This window comes from Ursus maritimus (assembly GCF_017311325.1).
Source record: "Ursus maritimus isolate PB19 chromosome X unlocalized genomic scaffold, ASM1731132v1 scaffold_X1, whole genome shotgun sequence".
NCBI classification, from domain to species: Eukaryota; Metazoa; Chordata; class Mammalia; order Carnivora; family Ursidae; genus Ursus; species Ursus maritimus.
Window position 1 is genome coordinate 55,272,577 of NW_024423319.1, and position 21,491 is coordinate 55,294,067.

At 35.8% G+C, this 21,491-nt stretch overlaps 1 protein-coding gene across 1 annotated transcript in view; it reads right to left on the reverse strand.

Annotated features, from left to right (window-relative positions):
* The window catches only part of DACH2 (dachshund family transcription factor 2), an 835,748-nt gene that overhangs the window by 589,317 nt on the left and 224,940 nt on the right, over window positions 1-21,491 (reverse strand). The window contains exon 2 of the mRNA XM_008700629.2: window positions 12,364-12,402. Coding sequence (XP_008698851.2) covers window positions 12,364-12,402 — 39 coding nt within the window. The remainder of the gene's footprint in view (window positions 1-12,363; window positions 12,403-21,491) is intronic.

Genomic DNA, 21,491 nt, shown 5'->3' on the forward strand with positions numbered 1-21,491 from the left:
AAAAAAAAAAAAATCGGGTCTGCTTGAAGTAATGAAAACTAATCTGAATGCAGCCAGTCATTGGCTGTGAGCACATGCTCAGCAAAACAAAGGATGGCCTCACAAGGTTTTTTGCATATATATAGCCACTTCAACTGTGTTTCTACCTGTATTTTGTTACATGGACTCCTAATTTCAAAAAACAATTTATAAAATATCATAAGCTGCTATACAGCACTTGGAGAGAAATAGAAAATAATGTAAGAGATAGTAATACCATTTAATTGCTTAATAAATATTTATTGACTATTGAAGACTAAATGCCAGGAAAATATGCTAGATACCAGAGATAAAAGTGGTCAGCAAAACAAAGGCATGGTACCTAACTTCATGGTGCTTATTACATTTCCACATCATTTTAGCATTTCCAAAACATTTTTACATACTTCTGCTCATTTTTTCTCTTCACAATAATCTTATGAGGGACATTAATAGATCCATTTTATGGACAAGAAAACAGAGACTTATAGATGGTAACTGATTTGCCTGTGATCATAGAGCTAGTTGTTGGTACAGTAAGGGATTAAACACAAGATATCTGACTACAAAGTCAGGGCTCTTACCACTATAGCAGCATTTCCAAAAGTGTGTTTCATAGAATGCTGGTTGTCTGAACAAAAAGTTTCTTTTAACCAAAAAAGACTGAAAAGTCTTGTGTATTGTATCTCCTCTTACAGGTTCATAGAGCAAATGAACAAGTTATAGGCTCTGAGAAGACCTGTGATAAATTTTTATTTGTATTTAACCCCATGTTTTCCAAACTTGTTTGACTACAAAACCTCTCTGAGGAAAAAAAAATGAATCCATGGTGACTCAGGAACTGATGATAAACTACTATATTGGATGCAGAGTGAGGGTGGATTGCAGAAAGGACATGTATTTGGGAGAGTTGCACATTACATTTTTTTTTTTATTTTTTTAAAGATTATTTATTTATTTATTTGACAGAGATAGAGACAGCCAGCAAGAGAGGGAACACAAGCAGAGGGAGTGGGAGAGGAAGAAGCAGGCTCACAGCAGAGGAGCCTGATGTGGGGCTCGATCCCATAAGGCCGGGATCACGCCCTGAGCCGAAGGCAGACGCTTAACCGCTGTGCCACCCAGGCGCCCCTACATTTTTAAATCTATACCTGACCATGAATGTTTGTGAGTGCAGAAGACCACGAAGTTTTTTATTCTCTCCTCACTATTACGAAAGAAAGGGCAGATGTGTATGTGGTGAAAGAATGAAGCCTATATGCATTATCAAAATGATACACAATTTAGGGTACCAGCAAGAAAATGGAACTGAGAGAGTTCCCTTAACCCTCTTTCTTAGCCACCTCCAGTGCTTGCTCAGGATTGAAAAGATCAAATTGTCCCTTAACTAAAACTTCCTGTAATGGCTGATTCTAGGACTAGGGCAGAAAATATACAAGATGAGCCTGAAGCATTTTGTAGTGGTAGAAAGTAAGAAAGTGCTCAAAAAACCCCACATATCACACATCATATGTGATATGAAGATGCCACTTTACCTCTATGGTCTTCTACCCCCAAATTCAATTTTACAATGAGAAAAACACCAGACACACCCCAGTTGAAGGGCATTCTACAAATACCTGACCTGTACTCCTCAAAACTCTCAAGGGCATCCAAAACTAGGAAAGTCTGAGAAACTGTCATAACCAAGAGGAGTCTAAAGAGACATGATGACTAAATGTAAGGATATCCTAATTTCTGGAACAGAAAAAGGACATTAAGAAAACACTGAAGAAGTCTGAATAAAGTCTAACTTTAGTTAATAATGTTGTATCAGTATTGCTTCATTAATTGTGACAAATTGATTTATTAATTATAAGATGTTAACAATAGGAAAACTGAGTCCAGAGTGTGAGGAAAGTCTCTGTACTATCTTTGCAATTTTTGTATAAATTTAAAGCTGCTCTAAAATAAAATTTTCATTAAAAGAAAAAAGACACTGTCTCTAACCACCTTGTTTGTGTCAAGCCCAACTTTATTAAAAACTCCTTTATCTCTACGTGAATCCAAGTTTAACTTAGCTCCCAAAAAACACAAGCAGTGACTTTGAAGCAGGAGAACTGGACAAATACAAATTAAGGAAAGCACAATTTGTTTTTAATGCAACCAAAAGTAAAGTATGTATATACTATGTTTAAATGGGCTGCCTCAGATAGATGTCCCAAATCCTTTCATGTAATGTTCAGTAGGTGCTTTACTGCCAAATGTAAATCATGATCAAAAAATTTAAAAAAAAACTTTATACTTAAAATGTTAGATATATCAATATGTAATTTAATGGGTATTTGTAAAACTCTTACAGCATAAAGTATATAAAATCACTATTTTTTTTAAAGATTTTATTTATTTATTTGACAGAGAGAAAGACAGCCAGTGAGAGAGGGAACACAAGCAGGGGGAGTGAGAGAGGAAGAAGCAGGCTCCCAGCAGAGGAGCTTGATGCGGGGCTCGATCCCAGACGCCAGGATCATGCCCTGGGACAAAGGCAGACGCTTAAGGACTGAACCACCCAGGTGCCCCTAAAATCACTATTTTTGTTATTTAGGCTAATTTCACTCTAAAGCAGCATACCCATACAGATCTGCTAACCAACTGTATTACAGTAATATATTATTTGGCTAGAACTAGCCATTTAAAATGAAAATGTCTGGAGCGCCTGGGTGGCTCAGTTGGTTAAGTGCTCAACTCTTGGTTTTGCCTTAGGTCATGATCTCAGGGTCCTGAGATGGAGCCCCGTGTTAGGCCCTGTGTTCAGCGTGGAGTCTGCTTGTCCCTCTCCCTCTGCTCCTTCCCCTGCTCTCTCTCCCTTTCTAGAATAAGTAAATAAAATCTTATTAATTAAATGAAAATGTCCAAATCATTTGATTTTCATCAAATAAAAATCAAATAATTTTATTTTAATAATTAAATAAAAATATTATCTGTAGAGAGAATATTTTGTAATGATGTATCAGTTCAAAATGCTTTAAATTCTCTTACTTGGAACATATCAAAGCATGGCTGTTGTTATTAAAAACCTTCAGTATTTTATATGTTTTAACAGCTTTTACATATTTTTTTTAAAAATCTGGAACATTGGGGCACCTGGGTGGCACAGCGGTTAAGCGTCTGCCTTCGGCTCAGGGCGTGATCCCGGCATTATGGGATGGAGCCCCACAGCAGGCTCCTCCACTATGAGCCTGCTTCTTCCTCTCCCACTCCCCCTGCTTGTGTTCCCTCTCTCGCTGTCTCTATCTCTGTCAAATAAATAAATAAAATCTTTAAAAAAAAATCTGGAACATTGTATATATCAGATGATCTAGCACTTTGTACTGTGGATTATGAATAATATATCATTTACATAAATCAGTTGATTGAGTTATATATTTTTTACATCTCAGTTTTCTAATGGATTTATTTAAAAACAGTTTTATGTTTTATGGCTAAATCATTTTATACTTGCCCCTTCTTGAACAGTAGGTTTAGTTAAAAAACAAAAATTCCAGATAATAATCTAAAGTAACAGCAGATCTTTGGAGTCCTAATATGCTGAGAGGAGAACTCTTTCAGCAAATGTATTCACTGTATTGAAAACTTATTGTTATCAAAAACACTAAGCAGGACTAGACTTCAGGGCACTTCACATGTATCTATCTGCAGGACTGTAGAGCACGTTGCCATGGAACATAATTCCTTCAAGGACTACAAACCAAAGAACGGCCATTTTGGCATAATAGTCCCATTTCCTAACATTATTTTGTAGCATTCAAGATGTATTACAAACCCTACCAATTTAGGAACAATGCATTGCCTTTTTAAATGCATTCATACTGGGTCTTAGAATCAACTCCATTTTAGCAACTAGTTAGTTACACTGACAAATTTAAGATTAGGGCTATACAATTTTAGAAAATGTCACCACTATCTTTGTAAAATAATGATACGTTCCCCGTTGCATAATAATAGGTGGTTATCAGCCTTTCCTTTTTATCCTGTCTCAGTCATTTAGTTAAATCTACCCTGCACCCTCCAGAGAAATTCATGGTCTGTCACCGTACCCACTGGTGTCTAGATTTATGGATATTTTAGCAGTCCCTTCATTTTCACATCATTAGGCAACTCTTCTAAGTTAAAAAAAAAAAACAAAAGACAGACTTCACCTGAACATTCAGACAAGTATCCTACTACAAAGTCCATTTTCCTTCTGTAATTCCACTTTCCTTTCATTTATATTAAAGAAACACACAGCCTGAGACCTAATGTATTGTACCTTCACATTATTAAATGTAACATGCAGAACATTACACATTATTATTCTACACATGGCCAAGAAATTTTAGTATTCACGGGATTATGGTAATTAAGTCTTCCTTCACTTTGGGTGATGTGACACTTGCTTGACTATAATGTCAATCCACTTAAAGTCTGTGTAAACAACATTATCTTAGTCACTCTGCATTACATTTCCAACTGTGAGCAAAATTACAAGGTCAGAGTGGACAAGAATGTAGGTAATCCCAAGGAAACTTCATGTAAATGACTTGCTCAAGGTTCAAACTGGGTTTTCAATAATAGCAAAAAGGAGTATTTACCATACTATATTATAGTATTATTATTTAGATACCATCCATGGTGAAACACATGGGGATTCTTGGAGACAGAGGTACAGATAAAAATGTCCATTATTTTGATGTTTTGAGATAAAAAATAAATGTTCTTTGCCAAGGCTTTGTTTAGTCTAACAAAAGTGTAGTACTCCATTAAAAAAAAAAAAAGGAATACTACATGGAACAACTGCAAATTATTTTGTAAATAAAGATCCATTAACATCTCAAATATAAAGAGCACTTTTTAGAAACATGTTTCCACCTTTCCTGTTTTTTTAAGATTTTATTTATTTATTTGGAAGAGAAAGTGAGAAAGCTTGTTCATGAGAGAATGAGCAGGGGGAGGGGGAGAGAAAGAAGCAGACTTCCCCTGAGCAGGGAGCCCGATGGAGGGCTTGATCCCAGAACCCTGGAATCATGACCTGAGCTTAAGGCAAATGCTTAACTGACTGAGCCACCCAGACACACCTGCCCCCCCCCATTGTTGTTGTTGTTTTTTTAATAAATACTCAGCAGCCATAATATTTATTTTCTTAAAGTAATGATTTTTCAATAGTCTTGTCAGCCACCTAGTGTATTATGTCCAAGAAGTGCTTTTGTGAAAATGCTCTGACTTATAAAAGTGGCTTAAATGCTTTGTGATATCTTGTGTTTTAATTGATTTACTTAGTGCTTATTGAAAAAGTTATCTAATCTAATTAAATCTCCACATAGGATAGGTGGGATTTAGGTAATTTGGCACAAGTTCCTCTGAACTTGTGGAAGTAACAGAGAAAGCAAAATAGTGGTTTTCAGATTATGCTTAAACCATAAAATGGGGTGCCAATTAGCAAAATAGCAATGGAAGTTCTTAAATAGGAGTCCCACAGTCAGTTCACAAGTAGGTAAAACCCTCAAAAGCAGCTCATGTGGGATTCTCTAGGCTTATTGTCACATTTGAACAATGAGTTATACACATGTGAATTGTATTAATCTGGAGATCATCTGAACAAAGTGTATTAACAACAAATTTCTTGTAATATCTGATTTGAAACACTGTGGGAAGTCAGTTCACTTCCCAGGAAGGCCATTGTCAAAAATTTTTCCCAGGACTACTTATAGAGAAGTCCCTAAAAATTTCATCATCACAAGAGATTAATTGATTTAGATTTTGTTTGCCACAATTACCACCTTCCATAAGTAGAAGCTTCACTAAAAACATAACTGTTTTCATGTCTTCATAGATTTCTTTTTAAAAGTAATTGAAAATAATAGTATTCTGTGATAGAGATAGGATGTATTTGTGTGTGTTAATGTGTGATGGTACGTGAGTGTGTTTGTGTGGTACACTGGCAATTCTTGAAGTTTAAGTAAAATCAATTTCAACTAACTACCTTTTATTTTATTTTTTTAAATTTTATTTATTTATATGTCAGAGGGAAAGAGAGAGAGAGAGCACAAGCAGGGGGAACAGTAGGCAGAGGAAGAAGCAGGCTCCACACTGAGCAAGGAGCCTGATGTGGGACTCCATCCCAGGACCCTGGGACCATGACCTGAGCTGAAGGCAGGTGCTTAACTGACTGAACCACCCAGGAGTCCCCCAACTGACTACCTTTTATGATTTAATCTCTTCCAATATTAGACAGGTTTCTAACTGGATGTTCTTTCCAGTACACATGGAATCTAAGAAACCCCAAAAGCTCTTTGTTAAACTCTCAGGTACAGACCCAGCTCATTTAATAAAAAATCTCCCAAACGCAAAATCCAATTAGTTATTCCCCCATCCAGAAAGAAATACAGAATATACAGAAAAGTCAATCTGAGTCATCCCACTACTTTAAGGGAGGGGCCCTTTATGTACAGGACCATAAAAGCATTATTGGAATCAAATCTTAAGTGAGTTGAAATATTGAAGACCCTCTTCTCTGAATCTGAAACATGTAAAAAGAGCTTGAAAAGAAACACAAAACCATAATAAATTGTAGTTGGACTTTCATTGTATTTCAGCATTTGTAATATGATGATTCAAAATGGGAAACATTGAAGAATAATTCAAGATGGTGTGTCTAGTCATAGTGCTGAGATCCTGCTTCAATCTTCTATCCCACCTCCCACCCCCAACTGTCCTTAAATTAAAAGAAACACAAAGATATATAGGATAAATAATAAATATGATCTTGACTATGCCAGAGAGTGTTATAACACTTTTCACAAATTGATAAATTCCATTTTTTCTTTGTCTTATGCACAATAAGTAAATTATAGCTTCAGGGGAAAGGGAACATATGCATCATAGATTAAAGGTTATAATATGTCTCTAGGAGACTGTTTAGTCCAACATCCTAATTTTACGGATGTGGCAACTGAGGTCCCAAGCCACAGAGTTATTTTCAGTGTTGTTTTAAGTCCATGGACTTGTGACTCTTTCCATAGCTCTTCCTGCTATACCACACTCTCATCAAATGAGGCTTTATGGGAAAGTGCTTTGTAACCTGGAAAATACTTTACAAACTTTAAATAGTATTTTTATTCATATCTGAACTACGTATGTTTTAAAATGAAGAATAATGACAAAAATAGTTTCAGTAAGAATTGTCATGTGCCCTAAGTGATCAGAATCAGTGTTTCATCTCTGGGTATAATCATGAAAGAGAATCAATAAAAAGAATTATTTTTTTCTTCAAAGGAATTGTTTGTTAAAAATATCTACCACAGGGGCACCTGGGTGGCTCAGTCAGTTAAGCATCTGCCTTCGGCTCAGGTCATGATCTTGGGGTCCTGTGATCGAGCCTTGAGTCTGGCTCCCTGCTCAGTGGGGAGTCTGCTTCTCTCTCTCTCTATCTCAAACAAATTAATAAGATCTTTTAAAAAAATTCTACCACATTGGTAAAATGTGGGGAAATAAGGGTTCTTGTATAACACTAGTAGGAGTGTAAGGCAGAACAATTTTGGAGAGCAATTCAGCAATAACTATTAAAGTTGGGATGTGCATAGCCCACAGCTCAATGATTTTACTTCTAGGTTTATACCCCAGAGAAATTCTCCAAAAAGGGCACAAGAAAACATGATGTCCATTTACAGCACTGTATGTAATAACAGAAAATTGAAAACAATCTAAATGTCCATCAGTATAGTAAAGAATAATCAAACTGTGGTATACTCGTGCAATTAAATAGTAGAATGGACAATTAAAAAATAAATGAACTGGGGTGCCTGGGTGGCACAGCGGTTAAGCATCTGCCTTCAGCTCAGGGCGTGATCCTGGCGTTATGGGATCGAGCCTCATGTCAGGCTCCTCTGCTAGGAGCCTGCTTCTTCCTCTCCCACTCCCCCTGCTTGTGTTCCCTCTCTCTCGCTGGCTGTCTCTCTGTCAAATAAATAAATAAAATCTTTAAAAAAATTTTTTAAATGAACTAGATCGGCATGTATCAACATAGATAAGTCTCAAAAACATAATGTAAAAACAATGATTACAAAAGGGTAGTATAGCACCAAACCATTTAGGTATATTTTAAAAACACAAAAACTAATACTGCATATTGTTTGTGCATAAATACACATATGATAAAAAAACACAGAGCAATAATTCACACAAATTTTAAAACAGTGGTTAACTCTAATGAAGGGTGGAGGAGAAAGGAAATTGGTGTTAGTTATATCAATAATGCTTTACAGATACATTTTTTAAAAAAGAGCTCTGAATCAAATGTAGCAAAATGTAGACTTGGTTATTGGTCTACAAATGTCTCTCATTATTTCCTGCTCTTTCTATTTGATCTATTTTATAATCAATCTTGCTAATTTATTACACAATAAAAATGATGCTACTAAAATTGATTTCAGAATAAGAATGCCATTTTCCAGTAAATCAGAATAAATATATATATATGAATTTGATAATTAGTCTGATTCCAGTTGTCAGTTTATAAAATATATTGATCCAAAGTATATGAGCTTTATAATCAGACTGCCTTGATTCAAATGCTGGCTCTGATATTTGTAGGCTGTGTGGCCTCAGATAAGTCATTTAACCTTCTCTGTGCCTCAGTACCATCATCTGTAAAACAAGGATCACAATAATATCACCTACCTTGTAAGGTTATTATGAAGATTAAATGACCTAAAATAACTTGGGATATCATGTCTGAAAAATGTTAGATATTATTATGTTCTGGCAAAAATAAGAGTAGCAGCTGTTCATCAAAATTTTTCCTGAATTACCTTATTTATATGTCTACACGGGTTAAATGTATCAAATAATCATTCACTTCTTAAATTCTCTACCTCTGAGGACTAACCAATTAACTAAGAATTTCCAGTTGTTAGAGTTTTTAGACAACAGTTTTAATTAATTAGTATATTTAAACATCGTTCATCCCTATCACACAACAGATTACTTGTGGTCAAAACTATCTGATGATCTAGAAAGGGAAGCGCTGTCTACCCAAATTTTATTTAGGTAAACATCACCTATTTTGCACATTGTCATATGTATTGACCAGTTGTCCAACAATTTCTCATCTTTTACACATGTCTGTGTTAAATCTGCAACTAGAATAATTTGTTGATAAATAGGAGGCTTTTAAAAGTTAATTTAGAATTTGAGATTGTGCATTCTTTTCTTTTTCTTTTACACTTTTTTCTTTTTTTAAAAGTCCTCTGATAAGTTTCTCATCAGAAATGACAATGTTAACTGACCACCCTTTTTTTAAAGTTTTTATTTATTTATCTGACACAGAGAGAGAGAGAGAGAGAGAGCGCACAAGCAGGGGGAGCAGCAGGCAGAGGGAGAGGGAGCCCAATGTGGGGCTTGATCCTAGGACCCTGGGATCATGACTTGAGCTGAAGGCAGACTACTTAACTGACTGAGCCACCTAGGTGCCCCTTAGCTGACCACCCTAAGGATTTATGGTGCAGATCCTAGGGGCCTTTAAAGCAGTGAAGTTTGTTTCTTTTCTTTTTCTTTTTCTTTTTTTTCTGGAAAGATTGGAATTTGTTTCCTTTTTAGACAAATAAACTTTTAGCTTGCCAGTGATGAAAGGGGCATACGGATGTTAAAAGCATTGTAGCACAGTGGGATTGTGTGCTAAGGTCCAGGGCAAGACAGACAAACAAGTGAAGTCTCAGATCAATCAGTTACCTCAAACAAAAATTACCAATGACCAACTTCTGTTTTATTTTTGCCAATGCCAATCAAAAGTTCGAATTAAGTTTTATTGTGTTAACTACTTATATTTCTTTTATTTCTTTAACCATTTGTACAAATAAAGGAATTTTGCTAGAAGAAATTGGAAATTTGTTGAAAGGCAAGTAAACTTAAAATTAAGAGAACACATACTATGTATATGGCCTTCTTCCTATTAAAGCACCATGAATTAGGCTTTAAATGGAAGCCTTAATTATGTTATGTGACAGAACCTATACTTAAATGTTCTCTTTGGATATGGCAGTAATGATCTTTCACACTGCATTTCATTGATAAATATGAAAGTAAAAAATTCATAATTTCATCTTAATTTTCAAACCAAATTAAGGGAAACTATCTTGGCTATTACCATATAGTAAGGAAAAATCATGACGTGCAAAACCACAATTTTGACTACCATAAGAATTATTTATAAGCATTCCACTTATTTTTAATTCACTTTACATGAATTTTCCATCATCAAGATCTTCAGGTATATTTATAACATACTGTGATTTTTTTTTTTCTTCTAAATTGCAGTACCTAGAGGATTTACAATTTAAAACAGAGGTCATGTACTGACAGCCCGTGGACTAGATCCAGACCATAGATGATTTTGTTTACCCTGCATAGTGTTTCTTTCTTTTTCTTTTTTTTTTTTTGTTGTTGTTTTTGCTTTTATTGAGTTGGTTACCAACATTTAAGAATTAGGGAATTTCAAATAAAAATCTGCATTCCTGGCTTCTCTTAAAAAGCTGAGAGCTTAACAATATTGGGCCTACATTCCCACATGGTGGCAATCTCTACACTGAGTAATAGCTGACATCTTTGGAAAGAATATATACTCTCCAGGTCACCACTCCCTATTGCTTATGGCCTTTCATTTACATTACCAGCCTTGCATTAGTAGGCGTTAAGAGTTTGTGATTTTCCTGTTTCTCTGTAGTTTATGTGAATGCATCAGTGCATATACTTTGAAGAACATTTCATGGTTTTTCTCAGATTATAGCAAATGTAAAAACTCATTACATAAATATGTACATATGTAATGTGCGCTCTGATTAATCTAAAATAAATCTATATAGTTATAAACTACTGTTACAATTAATTAAATGAAGAGAACATTGCATTAATTTGCAAGTCATTTTACTAGGAAAATTAAAATAAAATGAAAGTCAATTTCAATGTCTGAATTAAATTGCATTCATTTAAAATTAAAAAAAATTACTTTCAATATCTCAAGACTAAACTCAAAACTCAAACCATGTAAAGTTTTTCAGTTAAAATCATTCATAAATGAAATCTAGTGGATTCTAGTCTCCCCCAGCACTAAAGTTACAGTCTAATAGAAAGTTTGGCACTTAAGGAGGCACATCCACTGCTTCAGGTCACTTGGGTATTATTTAGTGTGCGTGATATTTAAAAGTAATATTTAGTATAGGAAATGTCCTAGATATTACAAACATCACCATAGTGGTTTTCATTTTCTACATTGAAAACCCACATGGTGTGTCCCCATCTCCCCCATAACCCTATGGTATTTTTCTTATAGAAAAATATGGATAAAACATATTATCAAGGGCAGCCCTGAAGAAATTGGGAAAAAGTCACCAAAGGGTGATTCAACCTGAGAAGGGTATATGGAAGAGAAGAGGGGGCACTACTGCCAGGCAATATCAAAATGTACTTTTGCACTTTATTACCACAGGTTGCCCTCCTTTGCCATTGCTTCTCTGAGTTATTGTCCATTATTTTCCTCATTACAATCTAAAAGGTGTAAAGCCTAGAGCAATATGGGCAATATGGTATTGCAATTCAGCTGAAATTGTCCTAGATAATTTTAAGAAGTTTCAAGCATAAATCTTCTTAGACTTCCAAATCTTTTTTTAAATGTATTTTTAGAAAAAGAAATTTCAAATATTTTAGAACTAATGGCATGCTTACAAAATATATCCATGCCTAATGCTTAGAACAACTCCACAAGATTAGATGTCCTATTTTTCCCCTTTATTGCTACAGCACACTTAATAACCTGTGCTGCCCTGTAAAAGTGAATGTACCTTCCCAAGCATTCCAAAGTCATGGGGTGAGTGAATTACCTTCTTGTTATTTTACATAGGTGTCATGGTTTCTGTGTCAGTGACCCTCACTCAACCCGCATCAACTTTGCAGCCTTTCCCTAGCTTCTGCCTTAGTTCCCAGGGAAGGAGTTGTTCCCTGTGGCTGGAAGTCATCTCCCCACTGCATGGTCCTGGAATCCATTCCCAGTTAATAGATATGAATGACTACTGTCAAAAATGAAACTGTGGAGACCCAATTAACTAGTACCTTCAAATGGATAGACAGGGTCTAATAAACTATTTGGATTTTGTTTTTCTTATTATTAACTAAGGATTAAGAAAGATTTGACATTTGCTCTAAAAATTTTAAATGGCTCTACTTTCCTACCTTAATAAGTACAGTACAGGGAACAAAATTATTGAAGTCGGGCTGAATCTGTACAGGCTCCAGGACATTCCCAGGAAGTTGATTTTTAAAAAATAAATACATAAATACCTGTTAACAGCTTGTTTTCTTGTCATTTGCCTCTTCCTTCTAAAAGGAGAGTATAGCAAAAAATAAACAAATAAAACTGGTTAATTGAGAGTTCTGGTTAGTTAGCTTCCAATTAATCAAGGCTTTATTATATTTCACAACAAAAGCTTCTTCAACTCTTCAGGAATTTTAGATAGGTTACACACAATGAAACACCAGCAGGGAAGAGCACAAAGAAGGTAAGAAAGCCTGAATTGTTATTAGATAGTGTTTTAAATATATGGACAATGTTATTGTATTTCTGGTCTAATCCCCACTGAGTAAAGAATAATGTGTAATGTCATATGGTTTAGAGCTTTTCCATATATGAAGGCAAGGAAATAAGGTTATAGATTTCTGTTGAAAAAAATGGCCTCGGGTCATAACAATTCCTAAAAAAGATGCAGCAATATTGTGTCTTCTTCCTTTCTCTTAAGAGCCTTCTTCCCATCCCAATGGGTATTCCAATATATTTAGGAGGAAAAAAATCCTCTTCTGTGTTTTTTTTTTTCATTTTTTATTTGGCCAACAGGAAGACGAAGGTGAGCCAATATCAATGTTACACCTTAATTTTCTAAACATGGAGGTATTAATCACACAGCTCACTATATACTTATTCTGGAGCAATAATGAACTATCTTACATCCTTCCCAAAAGGGTTACACACACACACACACACACACACACACACACAAAACACACACAGAGTCATACACACATCATACAAAATAAACACATACAAAAGAGATTAATAAAAATCCCACAAAATTAGCTTAATTAACAAAACAAACATTCTTTCCAATAGTATAGTATTTCCTAGTGTTTCCAAACTCATCAGTGGAGAACAATGAAATCTAAAACAACATGCTTCTCTGAGGAAGATGGGAGAGTAGGAGCATCCTTGTCCCTTACTTGTCACCTCATCCTGTGATCTTACCTAAATAACATCCACATTATAGTAAATAAACCAGAAAATGACCAAAGACTGGCAGAACAGACTCTCCATAGCTAAATGTAGAGAAGCCACATCAAAGAGGGTAGAAAGGGCAGAGATATAGTCAGGAGCGAAACTGACCCACAGGACTGTCCATGGGAGGGAAGGACACATTGGGTGAGGAAAAGAGAGAGGTGCAGACCCTATACCAGATACCACAGGCATTAGGGACCCATGCTGGGAAAATGAATCCCCATAATATTTGGCTTTGAAAACAAATAGAACCTATTTTGTGAGTTATTACAATCAGTGAGGCTTAACACCTAGCACTTTAAAATTCAGCAGCTCCACTCTGGGAGAGCCAGAGGGTGATTGGAACCTGAGTGCCTGCCCTTAGACAGGACAATAAACAGCTCCACTGAAATGTAGCATAGAAACAGCAGTTTAAAAAATGCTTGGGTATACAAGAAGGAGATTTATTTACTAATCTCAGAGCATGTGCTGGGGGAGGGATCTTTGGAAGACTCCCAAAATAAAAGAGCTGGTAGGTGCCATTTCCTTCCACCTCCCCACAGCCTACCTACCCAGACAACTGTAGGAACCAATGCAGGATGAACACTCTCCACAAAGCTTGCCTGACCTCTGTGCTCTTCTACAGACCATCCCCTCCATCTCAGACTGGGCAGTTTTTCCAGGATGGCTGCAGGTCTCCTCCTACAGTGGAACAGCATAGACCTTGCTGACACTGTGTGCCCCACTTCACATTCTCCTGTGGACATGCCCCTTCCAAGATGCCCATGGCAGGAGACCATCCAAAGGAGTGCCAGAAGCCTGGCAGAGTGAAGCAACCCTGACAGAGGCCAGAACCACTCCAAAGTGAATCCTGCCCCAGGGAAAAAAGAAGATAACCACAAACACCATTCTGACTGCAAACCCAGCAGTGGGCTGGGAGCACACGTCTGGTCTGACTGAAGGACAGCTGACAATGACAGCTTCTCAGGGAACAAGACAGGAAGAGCACCCTGCAGTTTGATGCTGCCACAGCTCTGGCAAATGCCTGGTCTGATTCAACTCAAGCCTAAGGTGGCCCAGACTTGCTCCCTAACAACACAGGGACCAAACCCTGATCATGAGGCAAAGAGAGCCACTGTAGATAATTGTACTGAAGGCAAAAGCAGGGTATATGTAACAAACACAGAAGACACCCCTGAGGTGCCAGGTTATGGTTAACAAGGAACATTGCATTGCAGGGCACCACAGGACCTTTCCTTCATATGGCCACTACTTTCAAGAGAAGGAGACATAGCTTACTTTCCTAACATATAGAAACAGATACAGAGAATTGGACAAAATGAGAAGATAAAGGAATATGACATGAAAAGGGGGACAAAATCACAGCAAGAGACCTAAATGAAACAAAGATAAATAACATGCCTGATAGAAAATTTAAAATAATGGTCATAAAGATATGCACTGAACTTGAAAAAAGAGTGGAGAGCCTCAGTAAGACCCTTAAGAAAAAGAAAGAAAACATTTTTTAAAAATCAGAAATGAAGAACTCTGCTGCTCTCCCTGCTTGTGCTCTCTCTGTCTCTGGTAAATAAATAAATTAATTAATAATAAACAAACAAACAAATAAATAAATAAAATATTTTAAAAAAAGAAATGATGAACTCAATAACTGAAATTTAAAATACACTAGAGGGAATAAAGACAGACTAGAGGAAGCAGAAGAACAGACCAGTGACCTGGAGGACAGACTAAAGGAAAGCAATCAAGCAGAATGTGAGACAGCAAAAATAATAAATGAAAATAGGGAATTCAATGACACCATAAAGCATAAAAACATTATCATTATAGGGATCCCAGAAAGAGAAGAGAGAGAAAAGGGGGCAGAAAATATATTTGAAGAAATAATAGCTGAAAGTTTCCAGAATATGGGACGGAAACAGAAATCCAGATCCAGGAGACACAGAGAGCCCCCAGTAAAATCAACCTAAGGAGGTCCACACCAAGACACACACTTATTAAAATTGCAAAATGTGGTGATAAGAGAGAAAAGAAAACATTACATACAAGGGAAACTCCATTAGACTCTCAGCGGGCTTTTCAGCAGAAACTGTGCAGGCTTAAAAGGAGTGGCATGGTGTATTCAAAGTGCTGAAAGAAAACAAAACCTGCAACCAAGAATACCCTATCCAGCAAGGCTACCACTCAGAATAGAGGAAGAGACAAAGAATTTCTCAGACAAACAAAAGTTAAAGAAATTCATCACTACTAAAATGGCCTTCAAGAAATGTTAAACAGGACTCTGAGTGGAAAGGAAACCTCTGTGGAGGATATAAAGTATGACACCATATATCTAAAATGTTCAGGGAAGAGGAGTAAAAATGTAGTGCTTTTAGAATGGATTCAAATTTAAGCAGCCATCAACTTAATATAGACTTCTATATGCATGAGATGTTATATACAAGCTTCATGGTAACCACAAATCAAAAACTGGTAATAGATAGGCAAAAAATAAAGAGAAAGGAATCCAAGTATATCAACAGGAAAAAAAAAAACAACCTCAGCAAATCGTGAGAGAAGACAGCTGGAGAAGGAAGAGAGAAAAACTACAAAAACAAGTATCAAAATAGCAATAAATACATACCTAGCCATAATGACTTTGAAAGTTAATTGACTATATGCACCATTCGAAAGACATAAGGTAAAAAAAAATGGATAAAAAAGCAACACCCATATATATGCTGCCAACAAGAGATTCACTTCAGACTTAAAGACACATGCAGTTTGCAAGTGAAGGGATGGAAAAACATTTATCACGCAAATGAAAGTGAGGGTAGTAATGCTTGTATCAGACAAAATAGACTTTAAAACAAAGACTTTAACAAAACAAAGAAAGACACTACATAATCATAAAGAGAAGAATTCAAAAGGAAGATAAAACAATTGTAAACATTTATGAGCCAACATGGGAGCACCCAAAATACATAAACCAGCTGATAACAAATATAAAGGGAGTAATTGATAGTAATACAATAAAAAGGTATTTAATGCCCCACTTACATCAATGGACATATTATCCAAGAAAATCAACAAGGAAACAGTGGTTTTGAATGATACATTGGACCAAAAGGATCTAACAGATATATTCAGAACACTCCATCCCAAAAGAGAGTACATATTCTTTTCAAGTGCACATGGGACATTTTCCAAAACAGATCACAAAACAAGGCTCAACAAATTAAAAACAATCAAAGTCATACCATGCATCTTTTCCAATGGCAATGCTATGAAACTAGAAATCAACCACAAGAAAAAACCTGGAAAGAATATAAATACATGGAGGTTAAATAGCATGCTACTAAACAATGAATGGGTCAACCAAGAAATCAAAGAAAAAAAAATACATGGAAAGAAATGAAAATGAGTGGTGCCTGGGTGGCTCAGTCGTTAAGCATCTGCCTTTGGCTCAGGGCGTGATCCCAGGGTTCTGGAATCAAGCCCCACATCAGGCTCCCTGCTCCACTGGGAGCCTGCTTCTTCCTCTCCCAAACCCCTGCTTGTGTTCCCTCTCTCACTGCCTGTCTCTCTCTGTCAAATAAATAAATAAAATCTTAAAAAAAAAAAAAGAAACGAAAATGAAAACACAATGGTCAGAACAATTCCAGATGCAGCAAAAATGGTTCTAAAAGGGAAGTTTATGCCAATACAAGACTACCTCAAGAAGCAAGAAAAATCTCAAAGAATCTAAACTTACACCTAAAGAAGCTGAAAAAAAATCCAAACAAACAACACCCCCATACAGTAGAAAGAACGAAAAAATAAACAGTAGAGCAGAAATAAAAGAAATAGAAACCAAAAAACAAACAGAACAGATCATTGAAACCAGGAGCTGGTTTTTTGAGATCAACAAAATCGGAAACAAAATCAAACTCATCAGAAGAAAAAAAGGGTGGAGGGGACTCAAATAAAACCAGAAATGAAAGGGGAGAAATAACAACCAACACCACAGAAACATAAAGGATCATAAGATTATGAAAAATTATACGCTGACAAATTGGACAACCGAAAAGAAACAAATTCCTAAAAACATATGACCTCCCAAAACTGAATCAGGAAAAAATAGAAAATTTGAACAATTATTAGTAATGAAATTGAATCAGTAATCAAAAAACTCTCAACAAACAAAAGTCCAGAACCAGATGGCTTCACAGGCGAATTCTACCAAACAAATAAAGAAGAGTCGATACCTAGTCTTCTCTAATTATTCCAAAACATAGAAAAGGAAGAAACCTTCCAAATTCATTCTATGAGGCCACCACTACTCTGATACCAAAACCAGATAAAGAGAACTATAGGCCAATATCTCCAATGAACATAGATGCAAAAATCCTGGGAAAAATATTAGCAAACCAAGTCTGATAATACATTTAAAAAATCATTTAACTCAAACAAGTGGGATTTGTTCCTGGGATGCAAAGGTGGTTCAATATTCACAAATCAATCAATGTGATGCATCACATCAATAAGAGGAAAGATAAGAACTACTTCCACATTTCAATAAATGCAGAAAAAGCATTTCACATCCATTCATGATAAAAGTATTCAACAAAATGGGCTTAGAGGGCACATACCTCAATGTAATAAAGGCCTTATATGAAAAAGCCACAGCTAACATCATACGCAATGGTGAAAAACTGAGAGCTTTTCCCCTAAGGTCAGGAACAAGACAAGGATGTCCACTCTTATCACTTTTATTCAACATAGTACTGGAAGTCCTAGCCACAGCAATCAGACAACAAAAAGAAATAAAAGGCATCAAAATCAGCAAAGAAGAAGTAAAACTTTCACTATTTGTAGATGTCATGATACCATATATAGAAAACTCTAAAGACTCCACCAAAGAAACTACTAGAACTGATAAATGAATTCAGTAAGGTTGCAAGATACAAAATGAATATACAGAAATACATTGCATTTCTGTACACTAATAATGAAGTAGCAGAAAGAGAAATTAAGAAAACAATTCTATTTGTATTTGCACCAAAAAGAATAAAATAACAAGGACTTAAACTTAACCAAGGAGGTAAAAGACCTGTAGTCTGAAAACTATAAAACACTGATGAAAGAAATGGAAGATGACAAAAATGGAAAGATATTTCATGAGCATGAATTGGGAGAACAAATATTATTAAAATGCCTATGCTACTCAATCAAGCTATGATCCCTATCAATTTACACAATCCCTATCAAAATACAAACATTTTTCACAGAACTGGAACAATCCTAAAATTTGTATGGAACCAAAAAGGACCCTGAATAGCCAAAGCAATTTGAAAAAGAAAAACAAGACTGGAAATATCACAATTCCAGATTTCGAGATATACTACAATGCTATAGTAATCAAAATAGTATGGTACTGGCACAAAAATAGACACATAGATCAATAGAACAGAATAGAGAGCCTAGAAATAAACCCACGATTATGTGGCCAATTACTCTTTGACAAAGGTGGCAAGAATATGCAATGGAAAAAGGCAAATGGTGTTGGGAAAACTGGACGGCAACATGCAAAAGAATGTAACTGACCCACTTTGTTACACCATACACAAAAATAAACTCAAAATGGATGGAAGACCTCAATGCGAGACCTGAAACCATAAAAATCCTAGAAGAGAGCACAGGCTATAAATTCCCTGACAATGATCATAGCAACATTTTTCTAGATATGTCTCCTGAGGTGAGGGAAACAAAAGTAAAAACAAACTATTGAGACTACATCAAAATAAAAAGCTCTGCACAGTAAAAGAAACATTCAACAAAACTAAAGGCAAACTACAAAATGAGAGAAGATATTTGCAAATGACATATCCAATAAAGGGTTAGTATCCAAAATACATAAAGAACTTATAAAACTCAAACCTAAAAACAAATAATCCAAATAAAAAATGGACAGAAGACATGAAAGGCATTTCTCCAAAAAAGGCATACAGACAGCCAACAGACACATGAGAAGATGCTCAAAAATCATTCATCATCGGGGAAACACAAATCAAAACCACCATGAGATATCATCTCATACCTGTCAGAATGGCTAAAATCAACAACACAAGAAACAACAGGTGTTGGTGAGGATTTAGAGAAATAGGAACACTCATGTTGGTGGGAATACAAACTCGTGCAGCCACTGTGGAAAACAGTATGGAGGTTCCTCAAAAAATTAAAAATAGAGGGACTCCTGGGTGGCTCAGTAGGTTAAGCATGTGCCTTCAGCTCAGGTCATGATCCCAAGGTCCTGGGATTGAGTCCTGCATTGGGCTCCTTGCTCAGTGGGGAGCCTTGTTCTCCCTCTGCCTGTTGTTCCCCCTGCTTGTGGGCTCTCTTTCTCTCTCTCTCTCCCTCTCTCTCTCTGATAAATAATAAAAATAAATAAATAAATAAATAAATCTTTAAAAAAATAGAATTACCATATGATCCAGTAATTCCACTGCTTGGCATTTACACAAAAATACAAAAACAGGAACTCAAAAAGATATATGCACCCCTATGTATACTGCAGCATTATTTATAAAAGCCAAATTATGGAAGCAACCCAAGTGTCCATCAATAGATGAACAGATAAAGAAGATAAGGTATATAGAGATATTGGAATAGTACTCCATCATGAAAGAGAATAAAATCTTGCCACTTGCAACAACATGGGTGGATCTAGAGGGTATAATGCTAAGTGAAATAAGTCAATCAGAGAAAGACAAATATCGTATGATTTCATTCATATGTGGAATTTTAGAAACAGATGAACAAAGAAAAAAAGAGAAACAAAAAAATCTATACTCTTAACTATAGAGAACAAACTGATGGTTACCAGAGGGGAGGTCGTTGGGGAAATGGGGGAAATAGGTGAAGAGGTTTAAGAATACACTTATCCTGATGAGCCCTGAGTAACGTGTAGAATGGTTGGATCACTATACTGTATACCTGAATCTAATATAACACTGTATGTTAGGTGTACTGGAATTAAAATTAAAAATAAAAAAGTAAGTATATAAAAAATAAAACAGCATACTTAAAAAATCTATAAGGACTTTAATTTGGTTCTTTTGAGCTTTAGTGCACTTTTTAGTAGTACAGAAACAGGAACCTCCCTAAAATGCCCACAACAAATATATATGGTTTGTTCATCACTCCTCTGTAATCTCTTGCAGTAGCATTTTTGTTAAGTCCCTTTTAGTAAGTCAGTCAGGGAAAGACAAATACCATATGATTTCACTCATATGTGGAATTTAAGAAACAGAACCAATGAGCAAACAAAAAAAGAGACAACGAGACTCTTAACTAAGAGAATAAACAGATGGTTATCCAAGGGCAGGTGAGTGGGAGAATGGGTGAAATAGGTGAAGGGGATTAAGAGTATACTTATTGTAATGAGCACTGAGTATAGAATTGTTGAATCACTGTATTATACACCAGAAACTAATATAACACTATGTTAATTTTGTTGGAATTAAAAAAATTAAATTGAAAAACATCTCTTTATTTGTTGTTTGCTTGTTTGTTTTGAAAGGCAACTGTTTTTCTGCTTAATGGTCTGTAGAAAGATTTCTAAATAAACCATAAATGCAAACATGTAACTGGGGTTGCTAGGGAAAGGGAGGCAGGAGTGAAGAAAGGTGAAACTTTTTTTCACCTATTCTTGTGTTCTGCAGCTTAACTGTTAGAACTATTTGATTTTGCTTTATAGTTCACTCTCCCAAACTGTTTTGAAATGACACTTTCTCTTTTTTTGAGAGAGAGAGAAAGAGGGGGGAGGGAGGGGCGGAGGGAGAGGGAGAGAGAGAGAAAATCTCAAGCAGGCTCCGCACCCAGTATGGAGCCTATCACAGGGCTTGATCTCATTACCCTGAGATCGTAACCTGAGCTGAAATCAAGAGTTGGATGCTTAACCAAACTGAGCCACCCAGGCACTCCAAAATGACACTTTCTTAAGGCAAAATGTATTCATGCATACCAAGTCAATGATAAAGTGTACTTTCTTAATTCAATGGGCTATATATTATTGGATTGGAGAACTTATTTTTCCTTTTACCAGTGATTCCCCCTCTTTTCTATATATAGAAAACTTTCTGAACTCAACAGAACTTTTTTAGCTATTACTATATATATATATATA